General features: G+C 50.9%; 9 protein-coding genes across 10 annotated transcripts; 5 read left to right on the top strand and 4 right to left on the bottom strand.

Moving 5' to 3' along the window:
* Positions 1 to 334: 334 nt before the first annotated feature.
* Positions 335 to 2,136, bottom strand: GUITHDRAFT_163746 (hypothetical protein; the record flags this gene model as incomplete). Its single annotated transcript, XM_005830678.1, has 8 exons — positions 1,287 to 2,136; positions 1,161 to 1,233; positions 946 to 1,008; positions 821 to 891; positions 649 to 762; positions 554 to 597; positions 463 to 503; positions 335 to 416 (listed from the first exon to the last, which is right to left on the bottom strand). Exons 1-8 carry the CDS (start codon positions 1,930 to 1,932, stop codon positions 335 to 337), a joined length of 1,134 nt encoding a protein of 377 aa, XP_005830735.1. The 5' UTR covers positions 1,933 to 2,136.
* A 556-nt stretch (positions 2,137 to 2,692) lies between these two features.
* On the top strand, positions 2,693 to 7,231 carry GUITHDRAFT_110211 (hypothetical protein; the record flags this gene model as incomplete). Its single annotated transcript, XM_005830677.1, has 25 exons — positions 2,693 to 2,732; positions 2,787 to 2,972; positions 3,021 to 3,101; positions 3,149 to 3,223; positions 3,414 to 3,457; positions 3,505 to 3,528; positions 3,623 to 3,733; positions 3,903 to 3,978; positions 4,049 to 4,074; positions 4,621 to 4,682; positions 4,878 to 4,904; positions 4,948 to 4,990; positions 5,128 to 5,199; positions 5,330 to 5,378; positions 5,420 to 5,457; positions 5,656 to 5,716; positions 5,917 to 6,017; positions 6,178 to 6,222; positions 6,370 to 6,446; positions 6,498 to 6,569; positions 6,623 to 6,662; positions 6,723 to 6,809; positions 6,855 to 6,903; positions 7,000 to 7,103; positions 7,148 to 7,231. 25 exons carry the CDS (start codon positions 2,693 to 2,695, stop codon positions 7,229 to 7,231), a joined length of 1,674 nt encoding a protein of 557 aa, XP_005830734.1.
* A 70-nt stretch (positions 7,232 to 7,301) lies between these two features.
* GUITHDRAFT_140204 (hypothetical protein) lies at positions 7,302 to 8,917 on the bottom strand (the record flags this gene model as incomplete). The annotated part of the gene is made up of 9 exons (XM_005830676.1): positions 7,302 to 7,361; positions 7,410 to 7,463; positions 7,517 to 7,579; positions 7,627 to 7,758; positions 7,811 to 7,939; positions 7,994 to 8,291; positions 8,350 to 8,456; positions 8,502 to 8,613; positions 8,877 to 8,917. 9 exons carry the CDS (start codon positions 8,915 to 8,917, stop codon positions 7,302 to 7,304), a joined length of 996 nt encoding a protein of 331 aa, XP_005830733.1.
* A 171-nt stretch (positions 8,918 to 9,088) lies between these two features.
* On the top strand, positions 9,089 to 10,164 carry GUITHDRAFT_87651 (hypothetical protein; the record flags this gene model as incomplete). Its single annotated transcript, XM_005830675.1, has 1 exon — positions 9,089 to 10,164. The coding sequence occupies exon 1, from the start codon at positions 9,133 to 9,135 to the stop codon at positions 10,162 to 10,164; it is 1,032 nt and encodes a 343-aa protein (XP_005830732.1). The 5' UTR covers positions 9,089 to 9,132.
* A 66-nt stretch (positions 10,165 to 10,230) lies between these two features.
* On the bottom strand, positions 10,231 to 11,742 carry GUITHDRAFT_110208 (hypothetical protein; the record flags this gene model as incomplete). The annotated part of the gene is made up of 1 exon (XM_005830674.1): positions 10,231 to 11,742. The coding sequence occupies one exon, from the start codon at positions 11,740 to 11,742 to the stop codon at positions 10,231 to 10,233; it is 1,512 nt and encodes a 503-aa protein (XP_005830731.1).
* Positions 11,743 to 11,998: 256 nt separating this feature from the next.
* Positions 11,999 to 13,328, top strand: GUITHDRAFT_110207 (hypothetical protein; the record flags this gene model as incomplete). The annotated part of the gene is made up of 2 exons (XM_005830673.1): positions 11,999 to 13,209; positions 13,259 to 13,328. 2 exons carry the CDS (start codon positions 11,999 to 12,001, stop codon positions 13,326 to 13,328), a joined length of 1,281 nt encoding a protein of 426 aa, XP_005830730.1.
* An 86-nt stretch (positions 13,329 to 13,414) lies between these two features.
* Positions 13,415 to 14,526, bottom strand: GUITHDRAFT_186059 (the record flags this gene model as incomplete). 2 transcript variants are annotated; one of them, XM_005830807.1, is made up of 4 exons in its annotated part: positions 13,415 to 13,512; positions 13,561 to 13,626; positions 13,676 to 13,830; positions 13,884 to 14,526. In XM_005830807.1, 4 exons carry the CDS (start codon positions 14,080 to 14,082, stop codon positions 13,468 to 13,470), a joined length of 465 nt encoding a protein of 154 aa, XP_005830864.1. In that variant the 3' UTR covers positions 13,415 to 13,467. The 2 variants fall into 2 exon arrangements, with proteins under 2 accessions (XP_005830864.1, XP_005830865.1); XM_005830808.1 differs by having other exon boundaries at positions 13,884 to 14,058.
* A 3,873-nt stretch (positions 14,527 to 18,399) lies between these two features.
* Positions 18,400 to 19,169, top strand: GUITHDRAFT_153162 (hypothetical protein). Its single transcript, XM_005830672.1, has one exon. The coding sequence runs from the start codon at positions 18,545 to 18,547 to the stop codon at positions 19,091 to 19,093; it is 549 nt and encodes a 182-aa protein (XP_005830729.1). The 5' UTR covers positions 18,400 to 18,544; the 3' UTR covers positions 19,094 to 19,169.
* Positions 19,170 to 19,539: 370 nt separating this feature from the next.
* On the top strand, positions 19,540 to 22,362 carry GUITHDRAFT_140199 (lipase; the record flags this gene model as incomplete). Its single annotated transcript, XM_005830806.1, has 3 exons — positions 19,540 to 19,670; positions 19,714 to 19,777; positions 19,825 to 22,362. The coding sequence occupies 3 exons, from the start codon at positions 19,540 to 19,542 to the stop codon at positions 22,360 to 22,362; spliced, it is 2,733 nt and encodes a 910-aa protein (XP_005830863.1).
* Between the last annotated feature and the right edge of the window lie 325 nt (positions 22,363 to 22,687).

Here is a 22,687-nt window from a genome sequence, read left to right as displayed (position 1 = left end):
TGTCATGAGAAATGTGATGTTCTGATTTTGCGGATGACAAGAAGTTGCTTTTCCAGCACGTTTGTTCATAGGAGGTCAAACAGTGCCTTCCTGCGCCGATTTGTGACTCCCAGGAACACGAACAGGGCTGAGGAAAGATGATCAGAGCAGATAGAGTGAGAACAGCACTTCTCGTTTACCTTGTGGTATCAAAACTCTTCAGGAATGTTTCATACTTGTAAGATGATGTCAGTAGATTATAAGAACCTTGACGTAATAAACCTGATTCAAGAGAGATTCCCGGACGCTGGCAGCCGGCTTCATCAACTTTATCTTCAAAAGTGTCAAAGCTCCATCAAAAGCTGTTGAAGAGCTTCACTTGTTGCGCCTTGTACACGCTCTTCCCTTCGGCAGTCTCGATCATGATGGGAGATAGTCTGCATTTCCATCATCATGACAGCCATCGGGCCTTCACCTCCTCACCCGTAATCTCTCGCATCGTAAGGTGAAGCCGCGACATCCAGCTGACCAAAGAAGATCAGAAGTTTGCACGGCACTCATTAGAAACGCTCACTGTGCGAGACATTATGCTGACTTCAAGTGCATCAGCGAGAGTTTCTGTGCGGACATGTTCAGCTTGGAAACTCCTTCACCGACACAGCGTGCAACCTGCTTCTCCGAAGGGAGAGAGCTTGATCGCAATCTTCAGCAGATCCATGGAGCTGTGCAAGCACGCTGGGTTCTCGAGCAGAAGTTGATTCTCTCTCGACAGAAATGAGGGATCTTTGCGTTCACGATAGCTCTCAGCTCAAGTCATCTTATTTCAACTCATGGCTCCTACCATGCTTGTTCAGCTTCTTTGCCGCCGGTGCGAAGAAGCGTAGGGCATCGAAATGTGTGCAACAAACAACGCTGAGAAATTCGGTAGTCAGCACCAAAAGACAAGAAGACAACCACCGAGCTTACTTTTGTTCAACAGCATCGTTGATAACTTGTTGCGATACTCTCAGCTTGAGCTTCTGATAAGATCTTCGGATTCAACCAATCAGACTTCCAGTAACCCTCATCCAGAACTGTCTCTGTCTCTATCTTGCTTTCTCTCGCTCTCTCCTTTCTCTCTCCTTCCTTTCCCTCCCCCCTCCCCCCTCCATCCAGCCTGCCTCTGCCTCCGTCTCACTGACCGACTGGGAGGGTCAGGTTCGCCCTCTGGCTGGTATTGCATCGCCCACTCATGCAGTCCATAGCAATTCAGCACTGTAGGATCAAAGACTTGAGCTCAATTTTTCTCTCCTCCCTCAAACTTTCACCGGGGGCGTTCGCAGCTGTCGACGCCAAGATCGACTTGTACCAGTTGTACGTGGCAAGCTCATCGGCACTCCTCAGCTCTTGCAAGCTGTACACTAGCCCTCGCTTCCCCATCTCCTCATGAGTGACGAACGTGCCCTTGCTGCAGAGCAAGGCTTCCTCAACATCCTCCTCTGACGCGTTCTCAAGGAACACCTGAAACTCGCGGGCGTCAGCAGCTGTCCCTCCTCCCAGCAACAGCTGAAGACGTTCTCTCACATTGAAGCCTGGACTCCACCTGGCAAGTCTCTTGGTGCCTTTCCTTCCTCTGACGTTGTAGTATTCCAGCAGGAAGTTGTAGATGGGGTTGTGGGGGTCAAGGGCGGCAAACTCTACAGCACTGTCTCCTCTATCTGAACTCTCCTTCCTCTCCTCTCCTCTGAGGAACCCCGGTGAGAGCAGCTCGTAGACTCTCTTCCTGTGCGCCCAGACTTTTTCCCTCCATGTTTCCTCGTTGAGATATGCCGCTTGGCTTCTTAGAGAGTAGAAGAGTCGGTTCTTAGGTTTCAGGTGGTTGAATCCTTGCAGGGGAGAATGGAAGCAGAAGACAGCGTAAGCATTCTTCAACAGCATGAGGATAAGGAAGACAATATTTCTCTCTACACCCATCAAACTTCAATTTATGTCTATATCTTCGGATTTCTGTGTTGCTGCTTCCCAATTTGGCCAAATACGATCATCGTTTGCCCTTAACCAATCGTCCCCATGGTTGCCTGCACCTTCTCCTGCTGCTGATCCTGCTGCTCCTGCTGCTGTACCTGCTCCTTCTCCTGCCCCTGTTCCCTTGCTGCAGCTCGTGCTCTGCTTGCTATCGGTTCCTTCCAGTGCTTTGCACCCCATCATCAATATCCATGAAATAAAAATAATATTTCTAATGAGTCAAATTTCAAATCTTTGAAATAGTCTTATTAATTTTCAAAGTTTATGATAAATATTGTTAAGATTTGGTCAACTTGAAATGTGGTATATGATAGAGTTACAGTAAACATTATATATTGCAATCCCAAACAATAAAATTGGGGGAGTGAATGATGGCTGACCTGTGCGGCCCCCGACTGAGCGCAAAATGCAGCGCAAGATGGTGGGGGTGCAGTGTCAGCGATGTGGTGTAAAGAGGAGGGAGAGGGGAGGGAGAGAGGAAGGGGGAAGGAGAGAAGGGACGAGAAGGAGAGGAAGGGTAGGGGATGTGAGGGGAAAGAGGAAGCGGGGGGGTGAATGCAGAGTGAATTCAGGGGAAGAGGTTGGTCGGCAAGCAGGCAGGTCCGGCAGTTAGAGAAAGCTCAAGGAGACACAGGGAGGGAGACTGTAATAACTGCAGCAAATACAAGAAATGATTTCGAGTGCTTGATGATTTTTCTTGAAGGACGCAATGAACCGAAAGATTTCTTTGAAAGCAAGTTGGGGAGCAGGTAAACAACATGAAGAAACCATTGATCCCTTTCACATTCTTGACATCTTTACAGCTTTCTTGGCCTCGCTAAGTTCATTCGTCTTGTACGCTGATGCTTTCTCCTTGGTGAATCCGGGAATCTCTCTCACTGCTAGAAGAGACTTCACTAAGAAGTCCTGTCGTCCCTTTCATCGCTACCGGAATCTAAACTGTCTGCGGCGTCCATGCAGCATAGCACTTTCGTCATGTGCAGTCAGCGGTGACAGCATGACTTCTCCTGATCTTCTCCATCATTCTGTTAATGCAGATGAGGTGGATTCGAAAGAAGTGTACTTCCCAAAGACAGCGAACACGATCTATGCTCTTTCAACGCCAGTCGGAGTAGGAGGTTGAGAGAGAACAAGGAATGTTGTAGGAGGCTAACATGACGTTCAGGCATCGCCGTCATCAGAATCTCGGGTGAAGACGCTCTCCCTGCATTACAGGAGATGAGCAAACCTGGTAATAAGAGTAAGGGAGCAGAAGGAGCAGGAGCAGGAGCAGGAGCAGGAGCAGGAGGAGAAGGAGGAGGAGGAGGAGGAGGGATCAAACGTATCTTAGGCTCTAAAACTCCAACTCCGAGATATGCAACTTTGCGATCCTTGTATGATCCAGGTGCGCTACCAAGAAGCGATCTTCTCTCCTTGCTCATGGTTTGCAGAGAGCCGGGAGCTGTTGGACAAGTCACTGATCTTGTTCTTTCCGGTGATGACTTGCGTTCTGCTGCAAGGTGTTTGTAACAGGTTTGACAGGGTCCAAACAGCTTCACTGGAGAAGTGAGACAATATGATGATGATGATGATGATGATGATGATGATGATGATGATGATGATGATGATGATGATGATGATGATGATGATGATATTACAGGATGTGGTGGAGCTGCACGTGCATGGAGGAGTCGCGATCGTCAACTCAGTCTTGGACGCGTTGAGCAAGATTGAAGGACTTCGATTAGCTCAGAGAGGAGAATACACAAGAGTGAGTTGAGGGCTGAAAACGGAGCAGGGGTGGAGGGGGGAGGAGGGAGGAGAGAGGAGGGAAAATAGAAGTTGATGGGGAGAGAGTGGAGGGAAGGTGAAGACGAAAGCAGGAGGGAGAGAGGAGGCAACGAAGGAAAATTTGAGTTTGACTGCGATGTTGGTATCAGCGTGCTTTAATGAACGGGCGGATGGATCTCTTGGAGGCTGAAGCATTGAGTGACTTGATCAACGCAGAGACGAAAGGTAAGGGGGAGGGGAGGGGGAGGGGAGGGGAGGGGAGGGGAGGGGAGGGGAGGATGTGATGATAATGCAGGGCAGCAGAAGCAAGCCTTGGAACAGGTGAGTGATGATGATAATGACAAGGAGGAGGAGGAGCAAGTGGAGGAGGAGTTGGTGGTGGTGGTGGTGGTGGGGGAGGAGGAGGAGGAGGAGGAGGAGGAGGAGGAGGAGTAGTAAAATCTTCAGATGTCTGGAGGAGCGAAGAAGCTTTATGAGGCATGGCGCACAGATCTGCTCAAGTTTGAAATTTCATTCCCGTCTGCTTTGTGATCAATCACAGGGCTGTCGCTCACATCGATGCCTATATTGACTATGGCGAGAGTGACGGTCAGAAGATTTTCTCCTCCTGCGCATGCACCTTCTTCCCTTCCTTCCCCTCGTTCTCCTCCTCCTCCTCCTCCTCCTCCTCCTCCTCCTCCTCCTCCTCCTCCTCCTCCTGCACCTTCATATTCTAGTTCATCTTTCCCCCTCCCGACACACACAGACTCTTGCTACTTCTGCCCTTCAGTGATGTTTGACTTTGCAACTTTCAGGCATAGAGGAGGACGAAGTTATGATTCCCGTTCGGGCGGTTAGAACTTTTCCTTCTCAATTCTTTGTCATCAGCCCCGGCAGGACGTCGGGAGGATTTACGACGAGGTAAACACGCACCTTGCGGATGGACGACGGTGAGATATCAACCCCTCAACCTTGCCTTTACCTACCCTTCCCTGCCCTTTCTTTCCCTTCCGCCTTCTTCTTCTCCATCCTCGCTCTCCCCCTCGTACTCTCTTACTCTCAAAACTGCCATCTCTTCATCTTTCTCACCTTTCACTTCCCTTCATTCCGTCTTGCCTTGCCTCCTCTCTCTGACGGGCGAGCAGAGGAGAGGCAATCCGCACGGGCTTGAGGTGACTTCACTGCTTCTCTCCGCTCTCTCACACCAAGAGGAAGGTGTACTCTTGTGGGCCCTCCCAACGCCGGCAAGAGCTCGCTGGTACTCTCTGACTTGCCTCCTCTTCCTCTATCCATCTGCTCGCTTTTTCATCCCTCGTATCGCTACATGACCCTGACAAACTCTCTCCCCCTCCATTGTTTCCTCCTCCCTTTCCTCACCCTCGTTCTATCCCTTAGCTCAACGTCCTCGCTGCTCGCCCTGCTGCCATCGTTTCCTCCATCCCGGGAACCACAAGGGATATTGTCCAGGTAAGCTTTCCTCCCCTGCCCTCCCCTCCCTTCCTCCCATCTTCTCCTCTGCCTTCCTCTGTTCTCCCCTCCTCTCCTCTTTCCACCGCTCCTACCTTCAGTCCTCTCCTTGTACCTCAGACCTGAGCAGGTTCGACTGGAGCTCGGAGGTCTACCAGTCATGGTCGATGACACAGCAGGTGAGAGGAGGATGGAGATTTCTCTCGTCACCCTCGTGAAGGCCTTCGAGTCGATTCCAGCGACGAGATCGAGCGGGAGGTGATTTGCATGACGTGTCCTCCTGCTGCTCCTGCTCCTGCTCCTGCTCCTGCTCCTGCTCCTGCTCCTGCTCCTGCTCCTGCTCCTGCTCTACCATCTCCTCTAAAACTTCCTGTTCGTCCAGCGCCACCACTCTTTTGTTTTCCTTCCCTGCTGCTTTCTCCACCTTTTGTCTCTGCCGGCTGACTTGTCAGTCAGGGCATGAGAAGGTCTGCGATGAGCTTCAAGCAAGCTGACATCCGCATCCTCGTTCTCGATGGTGATTGAACCGCATGCTGAGCCGAAGTTCGTTCGGGAGTCGCAGAACGAGGAGATGGGAGGAAGGGGGAGAAGGAAGGAATGTAGGACGAAGAGGGGGAGGTCAAGGATGAGGACGAGTGCGAAAGAAGGAGAAACGGGGAGGAGGAAGAAGATGGAAGAAGAAGGAGAGAAGGGGGAGGAGGATGAGAGGTAGTTCAGGGGGAGAATCCACAACTTTGATCCACAAGAGTGCAGGAAACCAGATGATGGCAGAGGACAGCGTGTCGCTGCTTCAGCTCTTGAACGAGATGTACAAGGAGGTCTACCATCCCACTCCTTCCTTTCTTCTCTCTTCTTTCCGGCTTCTTTTTCCTTTCCCTCTCCTCTTCTTCCCCTCCAGTACCCCGACCAACAGCTTCTCTGTTACTCGTTTCCTTCCTGATGATCGCAAGACTCTTTGTAATTGTTGCCTATTGACAGTTCAAGACGGAGCTGGAGGGAGACTCGAAATTTGATGTGGGCAAGGTGAGGAGAACTTAGGGAGAGTGGGGGAGCAGGGAGCAGGGAGCAGGGAGCAGGGAGCAGGGAGCAGGGAGCAGGGAGCAGGGAGGGAAGAAGGGAAGGAAGACAGGGAAGAGATTTGAAGAGTGTTCAACTGAAACGCGCACGCAGACAACAGTTGGGAACTGGGGATGGTCGAGGAAGGCGAAAGAATTGATTGAGGAGGAGGAGGAGGAGGAAGGAGTCGGGTGAGCGGAGTGGAGGTCCGCGGCAGCTTCACTGAAGGAGGGGAGAGACAGGGAGGGGAAGCTGCTGGTTGTCCTGAACAAGGTGGACCTGATCAAGAAGGCAGAGAGGAAGGATGGATGGAGGTCAGAACGAAGAGCTCTCCTCTCCTCCTCGCCCTGATGTCCATGGGCTACAGGCAGGAGCTCACTGAGGAGATCATGTCTCGCCTCCACAAGGTACCGTGACCAACTGGGCCCCAGCTGAGTCATGACACCATCTTTCCCCTCTTTCTCCAGCTGACAGGCAGCGAGATCGAAGTTCACTGGATCTCCTGCACGACGCGCGAAGGGATCGACGAATTTATCGATGCTCTCAACTCCAAGGTGAGTCCGGAAGGTCTCGAGTGCCGAGTGACTGGAGGTTGGCAGGTAGAGGAGACGACCATGTCGGAGGACGAGGCTCCGCTGATCACCCGAGGTGCGTCCTCCCTCTCCCCACTTGCACTTCTCTTCTCCTCATCTCCCCTGCCCCCCTTGCTCTTCACCTTCTACCTCTCCCTCACCTAGTCGGCAGCGAGACATCGTGAACTGCTCTCCTCCTGCGCTGAGACTCTAGAGCGATTCCTCGAGACCCAGGTTCCTGTCGGATTCGCAGTGGAAGACTTGACGGAGGCGCTGGTAGCTGAACTTCCATGCACAAAATTGAGCTGATACCTGAGCAGGATCTAATCGGGCAAATTACCGGAGAGGTGAATGTTGAAGAGGTGCTTGATGTCGTCTTTAGAGACTTTTGCATCGGGAAATGAGAATGAGAGAATGAAATTGACCGTAATCGCTCTGCTGACTTGTCGGAGGGGGTTTCATTGTTTTCATTCTTTAGGCTGTCACTGCGCTTGATTCTTTCAAGAGACAAAGTTTACCGAGGAGACCAGAGACCTGGTCAAGAGAAATCAAATCTTTGAATCTCGTATTCGACGAGTTTACCTGGACAAGAGAATCTACTCCTTCAAGAACCCTCATATGATAGATGCCGATCTCCTGAAGGGAAGTAAGTAATCACTATCGGAATCAATAGGAACAAAATTTAGAACCTTGAGGAAGTCAAGTTTACTCTTCTCTGGCATGTCCATGTTCCTGGTGACCTTGAAGATTGTCTGCACGGAATTGAGTCGAAGTTTCATTCTCTCAGCACTATTGTAACCTGCACGATGTCTTGTGCTGAATATCCCCGCTGCCAAAGATCTTCTAGTTTCGAGTGTGCGTTCTTGATGTCTCCAGTCAGGCATGATTTCACGATTTGAATCGCTGTTTTCGGATGAGGTTGATCACAAACCTAGCAATGCAGAATGACTACCAAATGAGAAGACAGATCGCGAATCTCCTACCTTGAACACTGACTCTTGATTTACAATTCCAAACCCATTGGCAGTACTCTGCAACGAATTGACTGCTTGTCGCATATCGCCATCCGCAGTGAAGATGAGAGCTTCGAGGCCATCCGTGGAGGCCAAGACCTGCAGCAAACAACGTCAGCATGTCTGCCTGCCCAAACTTGCATCTGCACGCACCTCTTCCTTCTCACAGATATCTTGGAGCCTGCTGAGAAGTTCTTTGTCTGACAACTTGGCAAATCGCAGGATGGCACATCGACTCTGAATGGGCTCGATGATTTCAGAAGAATTGTTACACGCCAGCGCGAATCTGGTCGTGTTAGAGTACAACTCCATTGTGCGTCTCATGGCCTGCTGGGATGCCGAAGTCATGCTGTCCGCCTCGTCCAAGATGATAATCTTGTGTCTCCCCGGAGGTAGCGTGACCTTCTGCTGAGCAAACATCTTGATCTTGTTCCTGACGACATCAATTCCTCTGGGAGGAGCAAGAGTGAGCGAGATCCTAGCATGCTGCTGTCAATCAGTGAGCGAACCTTTCATCCGAGGCGTTCAGTTCCAGCACTCCTTCCTTGAAGGAGTCCCCAAGAAGCTCTCGAGCTAGCGCAAGCACGCAAGTCGTCTTTCCTATTCCGGGCGAACCCTATACTACAAGTGAGTGGCAAAGACAGATAATATAAGAACGCACAGTTAACAGCAGGTGAGGCATATTCCCGTCTTTAGCAATCGCCTGGAGGCGTGCGACGGCATCTTCGTTGCCAACAACTTCTTTCAAGGTTTGTGGCCTATACTTTTCCACCCTGGAAGATACAGTGAGCAACAGAAAGAGGAGACACTTCGAGGAAGACGAAGAGGTGAGGCAGAAGATATTTTGTAGTGTGAATCCATCTAGCATGATTCCTGCAGCCTCAGCCTCTGGGGTCGTGCGATCCCGACACATTTTCCTTCGCACCCTCTCAACTTCTGACGATGAACTTCATCTACCTCCCCTCCCTCATCACATGGTCTTGCCCAGCTCTTGTCTTCGTCCCTTCGTCTTCTTCCTCCCTTGTCCCTCTCTCACCATGGAAGCGACGCAGCCGCGTTCGCAGACGGTAGCGGCATAGTTGGCGGGAAAAAGACGGGCTACCACCCCGGGTTCGGTTCATCAATTACACTACCCCACCGTCTATTAAAGCAGAAAGTACCCCCTATATCACCCCGCCGGGTGAGCTGAAATGGGACCCTAGAATCTTGACCTCCTCCCCTAATATGCCCAAGGAGAATGAGGGTGATGAGCTGACCGCGTAGCATGGACTGAAGGGGGTTGTAGTTTGGCCATGTCGACGAAGGAGGAAGAGGAGGAGAGGGAGGAGAAGGGGAAGCAGCAAAGCTCAGAGCTAGATGACTTGCCGTCCTCCTTGATCGTAATCTTAGACCTCAACCAGGCATCATGGACAGAGAGCACGGCCAAGGGAGGTCCGACAGTGATTGAAGCGCTCGAAAGTTTGTTGACCTTTCTGCGGGCATTTTTCATGCTCCATGGAGGAAACACAGTCACTATAATCGCAGCTCATCCATATGGCAGTGAGTTCCTCTACCAATCGCCTGCCCTGCAGAGAAGCAAGGCGCATGGACACCAGCAGTCAGGGGCCCTGGAGATGGACGAGATAGACCACAGACTGCACGAGAAGATTGTATCTCTTTCAAAGTCGTTGAAGTCGAAATCCTCCCAAGAAAACTCTGACTCAAGTATGAAGTGCTCGCTGCTGTCGTCTGCTTTCGCTCTCGCGGCCTGTACTGTCAACAGAATCTCGTCGCACAAACTGTTGAGAATGCTTCCGCGTGTGTTGGTGTTGACAGCGAGCACGGAACTTCCCTCGCAGTACATCCCCATCATGAACTGCATCTTTTCTATGCAGAAAGCGAATGTCCTCATCGATGCCTTGGTGGTTTCAGACGGAGACTGCTCATTTCTCCAGCAAGCAGCTGACATCACCAATGGCGTCTACCTGCGGCCTGAGCTGTCCAAAGTCGGAAGCTCACCAGGAGCGCTGCTCTCTTGGATGATCTCGGTGTTCCTAGGAGACAAGCACACCAGGTTTCTTAATGCAGATTCGCAGTCGCGGTCAACCTTGCTCCGACTGCCCCAGGCGCAGGATGTTGACTATCGTTCGTCGTGCTTCAAGACAGGTCAGCTGGTGGATGTTGGATTTGTTTGCAGCGTTTGCCTATCAATATTTGCCAAGTGCGATTTCTTCATCTGTCCCACCTGTGATTCAAAGATAGCGCTGGATAGACCGGCAGGAGCTGCTGTAAACAAGAAGCGAAAAGTAGCGGCCGGTGCTCAGAAAGGAGACGATACAAAGTGAGGTGAGGTAGAGCAGATCAGCGGTCAAAGTTTGTTTTTCAGTATAAGCATTCATCATATTAACATATCATTCCAATGGTCTTGAACTCTTCAAGTTCCTCACTTCTTCGGTCAGGCTCACCAGAGCTGCCGACATCGTCTTGGTCTGCGTTTGCACTTCTTCAATCATTCTCTGCTGCTGTTGTAGTGATTGTTGTTGGCATTCTATCAGCCCCTGCAGCAAGGAGAGAACCTTCTCTGACTTGTCAACTTCCTCATGCAGCCTCGAGTCCTCCTGCCCTCTCGAGCTCGTGGAGGGATTTAATTTCCTCCTCTCCTGGGCTGAGTGGGGTTCCATGACAACGTGCTCGTTGACAGCATCCGGACAGGGTTTCGTCTCAGCCTGCTGGTCCTCGCACACATTGGGATCCAACTTCTCCCCAATCTCTGCTTTCTTGTCGAAGATCTCCTTGGCCAACCTGAGGTGCTCAAAGTTGCTCTGGGCTCTCACAAGCGATGGGACAAACAAGTTGAAGAACTTGAGGATAAGGTACTTCGGTGCCCACTTGGTTCTGATCTCACTCTGGAAAGGTCGGACGTAGTTGATGATGCGCAAGCCAGGGATACCGACCAGAAGGATCAAGATGGTTGAGAGCACGTAGAACCCTTTCGACTCGAACTCTCCGACATGCACCCACGCCGCGCTTGCGGCTGCCACCCCAAGGGGCAGGATTCCTCCTATGAAGGTGAGCACGAGGATCCAGATCGCAACATCGCCGAATTGACAGATTGTCCAGAAGGCGTCAGACTCTCGGACGATGAGAGCGCTTGTTCCTGTGATGAACAAGGAGAAGACAATCGTAGCGAAGTGCATTATGACCGACAGAGCTATGCACCAGTAGTACCTTTGCGCGTACTCTGGAACTTCATCTTCGAACCCACCAGTCTTGAGATCCATGAGTGCAGCAAAAACAAGGTCTGTCAACGAGGTGTTTGAGTTCTGTACAACATCTGCAGGTCCATTCATGGTGGCATTGCCCCCTGGGATTTTGGTTCTGTTAACGATGCTGACCAAGCGAGTCACCAGGTCGTCTGTTTTGATGACTCCTTTCGCGTCATCTACAAAGTCATCAACCTCTGATAGCAGGATGGATACAGTGAAGCTTAGAAACAATGCTGCATACGTCGCGAGGGTCTCCGCTACGCAGGTAAGATTTTTCAAAGCAAGCTCGCTCCCATGAATCAATGCAAAGACGCCATGCCTTGTGGCAGCGCCGCTCCCCTCCATGATGTCATCAACCAGTCTCCGCGCAGTATGCATCCCAGAACATTGAGACCAGCATCGCAGGTACTCCTCGTCCTTGAGCACAGCGTTGTTGCAGGACTTGAGACAACCGTCCGAGAGGTCGGAGGAGGAGTCATCAGCCACATGCTCTGCGGCCTCGCTCAAGAGATGCTGAGACAATGCTGGCGAGATCTCACTGAGACCTCCTCTCGATCCCGGGAAGATGTGGCACCTCCTCGTTATCTGCGACATGCTCCCTCCTCGCTCTCCTCCGCAATGAAAATGCACTTCTCTTTCAACGTTCTGCCTTCCCATCACACTCTGAGGCGGACTGTTCCGTAGGGAGAGGGGCGGGAGCGCATGATGGCTGGGCAGGCGCCGATACGACAGCCGAAACATGCCGCGCTTCCTTCGATGATTCGTTGAGATGTTTACAGGCTACAAATAGTATATGAGATGAAATGAGATGAGATGAGAGTAGATGAGATGAGATGAACGAGTTTTGTAAATGAGAATGATCTCAAACGTATCCAGCTAGTAGATTTAAGCTCCAATCCAAGCTTCGACCGCCATGTTCAGCTCGTCGTCGCCTTCAGGCTCAAACAACAGCACCAAGTCAGATGTCGAGTGGGTCTTCAAACACGACAAACTGGCCATGATTTGCCTCACATCCCCATGGCTACCTGAATCCTATCTGTCGAACGGAATGGAATTTCTCAGCAGGGAAGCGAAGGATAAGCCGTCCATGCGCGTCCTCGTGGTCTTTCCGTGCGAGGGAAGCCATGAAAGGGAGCCAAAAGCCCTTCAGAACCTCAGGAGACTGCAAAATATAAGGAGAATGATTAATTCCTCCATCGAAGCTGTGTGCAAGGAGATTGGTGAAGACTCGTCCAAGCTCGCGTTGCCGACCATGCTGCTGGTGAAGAACTCGAGAGTCGTTGCTAGGATAGCTGGGCTGACGAAGGGAGATATATCCAAAGCTGTTGATATGATGGCAAGTGATCACCCGAAGAATCCTGGAGCAACTTCACCAGGGATGAAGCAACCTGTTTCAAAACCTGCCAATGTTGTAGGAGGAAGTTTGACGTCCGACTCTGGACAGAAATCTCTGGAGATTCCAGCAGAAGTCTCACTGTGCCCACAAGCAACATCTAATCTGTTCGAAGTTGTTCTCAAGAACGCACAGGAGGCCGAACAAGAAATGACTACCATCCACACGGCTCTGATGAATCAGAAATGGGAGAGTGCTTGCAAAACTGAAGACATAGAGAGCCTGGACCACTTGAGGAAACGGACTTCCGCATTCTTCAAGAGAGGGAAAAAATCTTTCCCAGATGGTGCAAGAATCCATAACAAAGTTGAAGAAAATCTGGCAAAAGCAGAGTCGATGCTCGAAGATTGCAAGAAACAAGCTTTCCTCCATGAAGAGAATGCTTCCTCTAACAATCTTGCTGGTGGTAAGGTAGGAGCTGATGCAGAATGGCTAGCGAATGAGTTAGAGCCCCTGAAGAAACTGATCGAGAACGACGGTACAAGCAACAACAACCTCCGATCGTCCCCGCTTGCAAGGCAGGTCATGCTGCGGTCTTCTCAATCTCCTTCACCAACTTTGAGGGCAATCAACATGAAGAGCATGATCACAGCAATGGATGAGCTCGACATAGCAAAACCCGTACCGCGCAGTTTGGTTCTACAACCGTTTTTGGAGGCGGCAGACAAAGACTCCGTCATGCGACTGACTACTTCTGCTACTTTGCGTCGGGATTCCGAAGACAAGACGAGGTAACCTTTGCACATTGCTGAGGTAGGGGGAATTGACGTGGATATGCAGAAGGCCGAAGGAGGAGAGAACGGCAAAGCAGAAGCTAATGACGACTTTGAAATCAAAGCTGTTCACATGAACAAAAAAGTGCGTCAACAAACCAACTACGGCATTCCACACACAGGTCATAGTCTGCAGCGTGCACAACGGGGCAAACAATTCAAATCGATGTCAGCCATATTTATTCGTGCTCCTGCTTCATTGTTGAAAATAATCGTTTATTCCTTGTTTGCGAAGATCTCGCAGGCGATACGATCCAAATCCTGTGAAGTATGTGAGATACTGCAGCCTTATCACACAATGAAGCCAACCTGCTGTCCCTTCTTGGTGATCCTCCTGCCCCCAGCCTTCTCTGGCATCTTCTCCAACACTCCAATCTGGCATTCCAGCACGTCAAAAAAGCTAACAGTGCTGGAATACTCTCACATTCTCGAGCTCCTGGAGGGCCTTGCGGAGGATTCCTCGTGACGCTCTGGTGAAGTGGCCTGGGAGAGTTCCCCTACGCTTCTTTCCTCCAAAGACCTTAGAAAATCCACCAACTCCGGTTCCCTGGCGAACGTAGAGGCGGCGAGCGAGGGCAGCTGAACGAGAAACGTCACAAAGAGAAGTTCCCATCAATCAAGTGTTGTTATACCGCATCGAACGTAGAACCAGTTGTCATTGTAGGGAGCAAGTTCCTTCATGGGTCCAGTCTTGATGAGGTCAAGCATTTCAGGAAGCTTGATCTTGTCCTGCTTCTTGAGGTACGCGGCATAAGCCTTCACGAACTCATGAGGGCTAACATCCTTCACGGTCACTCCAGGCATCCTGAAACCAGTACATGAGACGTTCATGGAAATATGGAAGCGAAGAGTGAAACACAATGTTGCATCGCATTAGAAAGTAAACTCCTGAGCTGATGGGAAATTATGACAAGAAAAGTCGACAAACATATACGGCAACGTTTCGTTCATGCGCTGAGGTCCCAATATCACGAATTCAAGGCTGATCTAATGCCACACAAATCATTGACATCATTCAAATATACGTCTTGAAACAAAATCATCCTAATCACTGAGTTGAATGCTCAAATAAGAACATTCAAGGTTCAAGTATTGATCAATTCTGTGTTTCCTTTCCAACATTGCTGCTTACTTTCGGCACAACGATATCTACTTTCCCCTCACTGTCTCAACCACTGAATATCTTTCGTTCATGATACTGTGCTGAAGACTAGAACAACTCAAGTGCTTCCTCTGACCTCTGTCCTACTCCTCCACACCCTTGCCTCGCTCTCCCTTTTCTGCATCATCTCCAGTTCAGGCACGCACACGAGCGAGGAGGAAAAAAAAAAGGACCCCCACCCCACCTCCTGTTTGCAAATTTATCTAATAGCCCACCCACCCACTCTATACATAGAGTGCATCAAATAGGCATGTCAGAAGGGTCATCTCATTTAATTAAGAGTCCATATAATTGATTGACAGGGCAGCAAGAATGTCTGGCGGGGGCCCACTCTTGGTTTTTGGGTTTAGTTTGGGTTTTAGGAAGCATCAGATCTTCAGGATGTGGGCCGGCAAAAATCAAATAAATAAACAGTGGAGTTATCCACGAACCATTCACTTTTCCATGAATTGACAAAAATTCTATATGTATTGAAATCACACTATGAAACTTCATGATACACTATGCACATTTCCCAAATTATGTGTCAGATATCCTACACCGATACCCCTCCCCGATACTATAAAACTCAGACAGTGGAGCAGCACCAGGAAGTACCATGTCCTCGAAGTCAGGCAACATGAATGAGCGTGAAGAGAAGAGACGGAGAATGCAGGAGCCGAATCCTCCTCAGTCATTGCCTCCCGAGGAAGAAGAGGAAGCGGAAGAGGAAGAGGGAGGAGGAGAGACTGAGAGCGAGGAGGAGGACGACATGGATGTGTCTAGACTGTACATGGACAACATAACGCAGTTGCGACAGCTCCTAAAGTGCATCCATGGTGTGGTGCCACAAAAGTATGGTAATGAATTCGCACAAATTCGTGACCAAGGTGCACAAATGGAGCGATTCCTGGAAAAGAAGAAAGTGTGTTTGTTTGGGACGAACGGAGCTGGAAAGAGCTTCTTGATCAATCTGTGGCTGATGCTCACGTCCTACCAACCAAGTGAGTACTGGGATGCAAACATGACTACTCCTGGTCAGAAATCCGAGAAGAAGCGCGAAGACATGGAAATCGAGTCACCAAGTGACGAGCAGATGAAGGTCGTCGAGTTCAAGAATGACATGTCTAGGCGCCCCAACGACATAAACGACATAATCCAAGGGTTTACACGGCTTCTTGACCCCGTGAAGAGCGAGGGAGGGAAGAAGCCTCCTGTCTACCTGCTGCCCAGCCGAAACAAGGGGTATAGCTTGACCCCGTGCACGATCACCATGGTTTTCCGCGAGCGATTCGAGATGGTTGTGGAATATCTGAGCAAAGATGAGCTCCTCGAAGATGTCGAACCTTGGATTGCATGTCAGAGAGGAGGAGAAGCCGCCAGAAGAGGTCATAAACTTCATGAAATGAGGGCGCGGTACAACAAAGTTGTCAAGGACCAATACAAGACTTCAAAAGATGGCAAGATCCCTGATCACATTCAAGGCAAGGAAGACGTGGAGATCAGGGCAGAGCTGGAGGAGCGTGCCGGTCAACGCCACGTGTATTCGGGCGCAGGAAAAGATCTTCACAATGATAGGCAGTACATACGTGACACCCTCGCCGAATTGTTGGCTCAGCCCGACATCAGGGTTTGCGTGAAATCAGTACAGATAGGAGTCCCAAGTCGTATCCTCCAAGATGTAGTTCATATTGCAGACTGCCCAGGTGACTTGTAGCTTCACTTGTGATGACTGGACATGCATTGATAGCTTTGACAGGGACAGATGAGGCGGATCCGTACTTGAAGCAAGCCACCATGACAGCAGTTGAGCAGCACGACGTGCTTGTTCTGCTTGCGAACAGATCTCTGAGCGCATGCGAGAGCAATCTCAAATTCCTTGAGAGCACAGACTTCCTCAGAAATATGGTGAAGTTCCCAGAGAATTTCAAGCTTGTTGTCTTTCTGTGCACCGAGAAGGACGGTGACTCTGGGGAAAGACACGAAAGCATCATCAACAATGACGTCGAGGTGTTGAGGGCCGATGAAGAGAATGCGATAGATCAAACCAAAGAATGTCTTACTGAGGCCTTGGAAAGGTGCTGTGAAAAAGAAGGATTCAGTGACGAGGATGCGTGTAAACGGGCCCAGGAAATGGTTGACTCAATCTTCATCTCTTACATTTACCCTTCCTTGTACACTGCAATAGAGTACAATAAGAAATGGAGGGACCAGAATGCAGAGAAAGTACCGAGAATCTTCACGCACGTGGACATCAATTCAATGATAGGCAGCATCTGGAAGTTGCAGGCGCAGAATCTTGTAAAACTTGCTCCTACCATGATCAGATCCATCGAAGAGTTCATAAACAAGGTGCAGCATGAAGGAAACGTTTCGACTGACCGGATCAAACCTCTTCGAGTAGATGAGCATTTGCTGAAGTCTGTTGAGGTGTTCAAAATGGTGAATAAGATCCACCGCAGGACCCGGGAGCGAGTAAGAAAGAACACTCAGCCTCTGGTAGACCAGCTGAATGCTCACATTAAGGTGAAGCAGGATGACCTGAAGAAAATCCTGCAGGACTTTGTTCGTTCCGGCAGCAACAGCAAATTGAAAATTGAGTTTCTCACAAGATTTCAGCATCTTTTGGACAACTTACCTATCACGGAGAAGAACAAGGCATGGCTCTCAAGCAAGTGGCTCGGAAGGGGAGACGAATGCTCGTTGTATCCAACAATGTCTGATTTCTTGAGAAAAAATTTGAAATTCGTCGAGCTAAAGGAGAGCATCGAAAAGCTTTTGAAAAACACAATACGTGAGGCAATGCCTTTGGCTTTGAACTTTATGCTGGAATCTGATTTCTATCCTGACTACAAGAAATCTCCCAACTTCAAGGACCTCTTGCACAAGTACTTCAAGTCAGACCTCACTGATGGAATCACCAAAGAGCTCGTCACTGGCTTCTTTGAATCTGGAAAAACTAGTCAGTATCTCTCCGAATGCAACTTCGAAACAAAGATTGTGAACGAAGCGCTCTTGCAAGCGCTCAGGAAGTTTTTGCAGATGTTTCAGAGAGACTTGAACAAGTTGTCCATCGCAGAATACAAAGCAAAGCTACGACAGGAAGCAACACTTCTTTTCGAGCTCTTCACTGCTGCCTACAACGATCAGATCTGGAGAAAGGCCAAGTACGCATACGCAAAATTCTCCAATCACCTCACTACAGTGAACAATGAGATCGTGGAAGTTTCGTTGCCAATCGCTTGCTATCAGTTCGCAGACTTCGTCATCGAATACGCAGAGAAGGGTCCATTCCACAAGATGGCAGCCGACATGCACACTATCATTGAGGTTTGCGGGAAGATCAAAACAGTCATCCCTGAGATGAGTGCGGATGTCTTGGTAGAAAAGATTGGCAACGAGGTGGCTGAATCGATCGTGAGGAGCAGGCTGGACAGAGAGCTCGAACAAGAGCAGAGAGCACACGGCAGTCTCCTGCTCGGACCCTCCCTCAAACCGCAGAATATCAACCTCCGCAGATCTGATCCCTGGAAGCCCCGCAAGTTCGAGCACCACCACGACTTCAGGCCCGAGGACGTGCAGGGGCTGCTGCAACATCTCGACCAGATGCGGCTCAAGGTCAGCCCAGGCACAGACAAAGTCAAACCAGGAATGAACGACCGGTCATGTCTTTTCATGGCCTATGCGCAAGCCAAATGGAATGACAAGCTGCTCATCAAGGAGCGGGTGGCGCAACTCAGGATCAGATTCTCAAAGCAGGTGCAGGAATCGAACTTGACAGCTAAGGGTCGGGCCAAGTTTGCCGACAAGTACAAGCATGTGCTTCCTGAGAACTTGGACTGGAGCACGGGCTGGAGCCAGTACTTGAACGATATCAACAAGGAAGACTGGCCAGGAGATTTCCTGTGCCTCAGCGTTATCATACAAGATGTGTCCATCAAGCCCTGTAATGCTGTAATCTGGTGCCCAGGGAAGTTGACCCCAATGCAGCTGAACGACAACAACCAGTACTACAGCTTTGCCGTGTTGTCGAACAAGAATGGTTTCCTTGACATCCGACGAGTCGTCCCCAAGAACACTGTGGAGAGGAGGGAGAATAACAACTCCCTCTACTCGCTGCGGTCCAAGGAGGATGGTGCTCACTCTGTCAGGATGCTGTTCACCAGCAACGCGTTGGAGCAGCTTGTCGGGCAGTTCGAGGAGTTTTGCTCGCGAGTCATGAACCGCAAGATCAGGATTCACATCCCGAAATCGCAGTACGATGAGATAGAAAGGAAACGACTCAACTCCAAGAGGATCGAGCCCTTGTACCGCTCCCTCATCAAGTACGCCGCCTTGCGGGCCTCGGAGAAGCTTCCTCTGTTTGAGATAGGGTCGAAGTCAGCCGCCTTCCATAACAAGAGAGAGATCGAGGCGAACGGCTGCGACGACATCATCGTGGAGGTAAATGCGCTGCAAGCCAATGACGACATGGTCATCCTGGTGGCTCTAGAGCACGAGCCTGTCTTTGAGCGCTGCAGTCACCTCGGCAGCATCCCTGTGTTCCACCTTGAGACGCAGGGGACATCGAAGAAACGAGAGCATCCGAGCTCGCAGATCACAAGCATCCAGCACCTCCTCGATGGCCTCGAAAGCAAGCCGCTGGGTGATACAGTCTCGTACATCCAGCAAGTGTGGAACACGATGAAGGCAATCAAGTAGCACGACAGAACACTGATATATACACTCCCTCATCATGACTTGGCAACTTCTCTAGTAAAGTTTCCCAATACAGGGGCCCGGTGCCTCAAGCCTTCACGCCGCCATAGTGTCGGACCGTCTCTCAGCCTTTACCTGAGGCTCAAAGTTAAGTTACTACTAGGCTCAGTAAAATTCAGTAAGCCTGAGAAAAGAGCAGTCAGTCGGCGGACTCGAGAGTCGCCCCGTTCCGAGTCCGGGAGTTCCGAGTGACTGGGCCTGGTGTTGCCCGCAGAGCGCGCGGCGGCCAGACCCGGACTGGGACATCTTTTTAGTACATATACGAACATTCCAAGCTCCCCTCAAGATGAATATAGCAAAGAAGTGATGGCAGCAACTGATCATATTCCCCATCTTTAATTTCTCCAAGGAATTCGGAAGAATTCCTAGGCTGCATGGTTTGCCAAACCATGCTGACTTGCCTGCTCCTGCTCCTCGCGTCAGTCTTACCCTCCTCCTCTTCGTCTCCTCTGTGCTTCCAGCCCAGCTCCTACCAACGACTGCGAGCACAACAGAAGCTTGCGTGTGCGGGGAGGAGCCGGTGACAGGACGTGAGGAGTTTGCTCTCATTCACACCTTTGCAGGACATCCGGTCGGCCTGTAATGCCAACAAGTGTGAGAAGAGAGACAGGGAGGCTTGTGCTCAAGGTAGATGAGAGTCTTCAAGCTTAGAGTTAAGTTTCATTTGCGGACAGGCCAGCAGCGAAGAGTTCAATCCAGAAGCCGAAATCCAAAGGTTGGCGAACTTCATGGCAGACGTGCAGGGCGGCATGAGGAGCCTGACGACAGCAATGGGTATCAGCGGAGGAGAAGAGCAGGCGAAGCAGCAGGACGTCGTGAAGCTGGGTGAAGAAGCGCTCAAGTCCGTGCAGAACCTGATGAACACCGAGGACATGTCGGATCAGTTCGTGAAGGCGAGGGATTCAGTGTTGAAGAACATAGGCATCGGGGAAGATCTAGTGGAGGAGGTCAAGGGCCCCAACTTTGACCTCGAGAAGGCTGTCTGGCTCGCTGGTGCAGCTTTCGACAGCTACAACGACCCGGTGGGAGGGGTGGTGAAGAAGTACGAGGACGGGGTTAAGGTTTCATACACCTCCTCAAAGATGCTTGCCGAGACCCACTCAGGCGTGCTGATGCTGAAGCTGAAGTTTGCAAACCTCACGGCAGGCGCTGAGAGTGCCAAGTGCGATGCGTACTTGAGAGTGAAGGTGAACGGAGCTGTCTCCAAGTCCAAAATCGTTAAAGATTCGCTTCACCCCGAATGGGACCAGCTCATGGTCCGTAGATACGCATTTCTTTCCCTTTTGAGCTGTGCTGTGCTGTGCTGTCATGATTTCTTTGCGTCACCTTACTTCCCTCTGTTTCCTGATCTCACCTCTTTCCTTCGACACCTTCCAAAGTTTCCCTCCTATCCTCGTATCCTGTCCTTTCCCCCTTATATTCTCACTGACCTGCTCTCTACTTTCGATGTAACGTTGCCCTCCTATCAGGTCATGTACACGGGACCCATCTCGACCGACGAGCTTCAAATTCAACTGTTCGATGCTGATCTGTTGATGGGCAAGGAGGAGCTGGATCACCTAACGCCGGATCCCCTTATCGGCTCTGCCTCCATCCCCCTGAAGGAAATCTCATCCTCGAAAGAATGGCAGACGCTGACTCTTGATCTCGTTCCACCTGCCACTCCGACGACAGCAGCAGACGAAGACAACAAGTTCAACCCCTACTGGACGAGGTTGCCCAGGGAGGTGAACGTTCAGTCTTGGCCTTCGATCATCCGAGGAGGAGCGAGTGGGGGGAGAGTAGTGATCGAAGCACAGTTCTTCCCTCTGAATGTGAACGAGGACGTCTCATCTCAGATGGAGAAGGCAAGGCGAACAATCTTGGGGGGGGAGGAGGAGGTTTCCCTCTTGAGCAGATGCAACGCTGACGTCGTGATTCCCCGTGAGATCTTCGAGCAGGAGAACCTGGAGAGACTTTGCTTCATCGACAACCAGGAGACCGACACGCAGGTCACCCTGTGGAGGGACCAGAAGGGCAAGAGGGTCGTGCTGGCGTTTCGAGGCACGGAGCAGACGAGGTGGAAGGATTTCCTGACTGACGCACTTATAACTCAGCAGAGGTTCGACCCAGGCTCAGACCCTGAGGAGGACATAGAATTACCTCCTCTGCTCGCCTCAGCTACGGCGTCAGTGGCCAAGAAGGCGGAGGGGACGATAGAGGAAGGAAGAGGAGAACTTATCGCTGTGGGGTCCCTGGGGATGCTGTCGCAGAACCTGTTGAGCCTGGAGAGCATCAGCAAGCAGGTCCAACAGCTGACAGGAAGCGACGACTACAAGTTCGGAGAGATGAGCAGGCGGGCTCTGCGAGAGGTCACGGGGAAGGAGTTTAAGGACATGTCGGAGATGGCAGAATCTACTCTGAACATGGCGCAGAAAGCGCTTCAAGATTTCACAGGAAAGAAAGAGTACGAGTTCGGCGATATTACGAAGACCCTGTGGAAGAAAGCGGAAGGCTACAAGTTTGGCGACATCACCAAAGGGATCATGGATGGCATCAGCTCCTCCTCCTCTTCCTCCTCTTCCTCCTCTTCCTCCTCTTCCTCCTCTTCCACGGGTCAGCAGAATCTCCCGTCCTCTGACACGGAGGAGGAACTCCCGGCTGTTCACGTAGGCTTCCTCCGCGGCTACTCGTCAGTGAGAAGGAGGATCCTTCAGGTCCTTCAGGTTCTGCTGGAGTCAGAAGGAGCAGGAGGAGGAGAGTGGAAGATCTTTGTGACAGGCCATTCGCTAGGGGGTGCTCTGTCTACCCTGTGTGCTGCAGACGTCGCGGCTCTGTTCCCGCAGAGCGCTGTCGTCATGTACAACTTCGGCTCTCCTCGCGTTGGCAACCTCAAGTTTGTCCAGATGTTCAACCAGCTCGTCCCCGAGGCCTTCAGGGTCGTCAACGACGCTGACGTCGTCGCTCGCGTCCCTCGCTCGCGACTCATGAACTACCACCATGTCGGGCGCACGGCGCTAGTCAGCTCGTCGAGCAGCGTGTGGGTTGAGGGAGAGTCGGCAGGGAGTGACCCGCTCAAGGAGCGATGGACAGAGCTGTCACAGCTCGTGGATGCTGAGATCTCCCTGCTGCAGGGCATCGTCAACGGGAACTCGTTGGAGGACCACATGGAGGACGCATACTTCCTGTCGTTGACTAGGGCGCTGGAGGCTAGGGCGCTGGAGGAGAGCTAGCACGTATATATACGGACGGAGGGGCGAGGGAGAGTGCAGAAGGTCGGGTGAGTTCTTACAAGGAAGGAAAGACGGGGTTGAGAGTGACGAGGAGCAGGAGGAGAAGCAGGAGTAGGCGGAGCATTATTAGTGTATACTCATGAAAAACGATTGAACCAACTTCTGTGATCCCTTTACTGATCCAATAAGCTCATTGGACCCCACTATTTCCCTCCTGTTTCGTACAGTACGGGTCATTTAATCTCTGAATACCCATTTAAATATCAGGGTAGTATATCACCCTACCCCCATGAAGTGATCCCCTTCCTGCCATGGATGCGGCTCA

The sequence above is a fragment of the Guillardia theta genome (genome assembly GCF_000315625.1).
Source record: "Guillardia theta CCMP2712 unplaced genomic scaffold GUITHscaffold_44, whole genome shotgun sequence".
NCBI lineage: Eukaryota > Cryptophyceae > Pyrenomonadales > Geminigeraceae > Guillardia > Guillardia theta.
The sequence above is the reverse complement of the archived record's forward strand: the minus strand, read 5'-3'. Positions and strand labels throughout refer to the sequence as shown.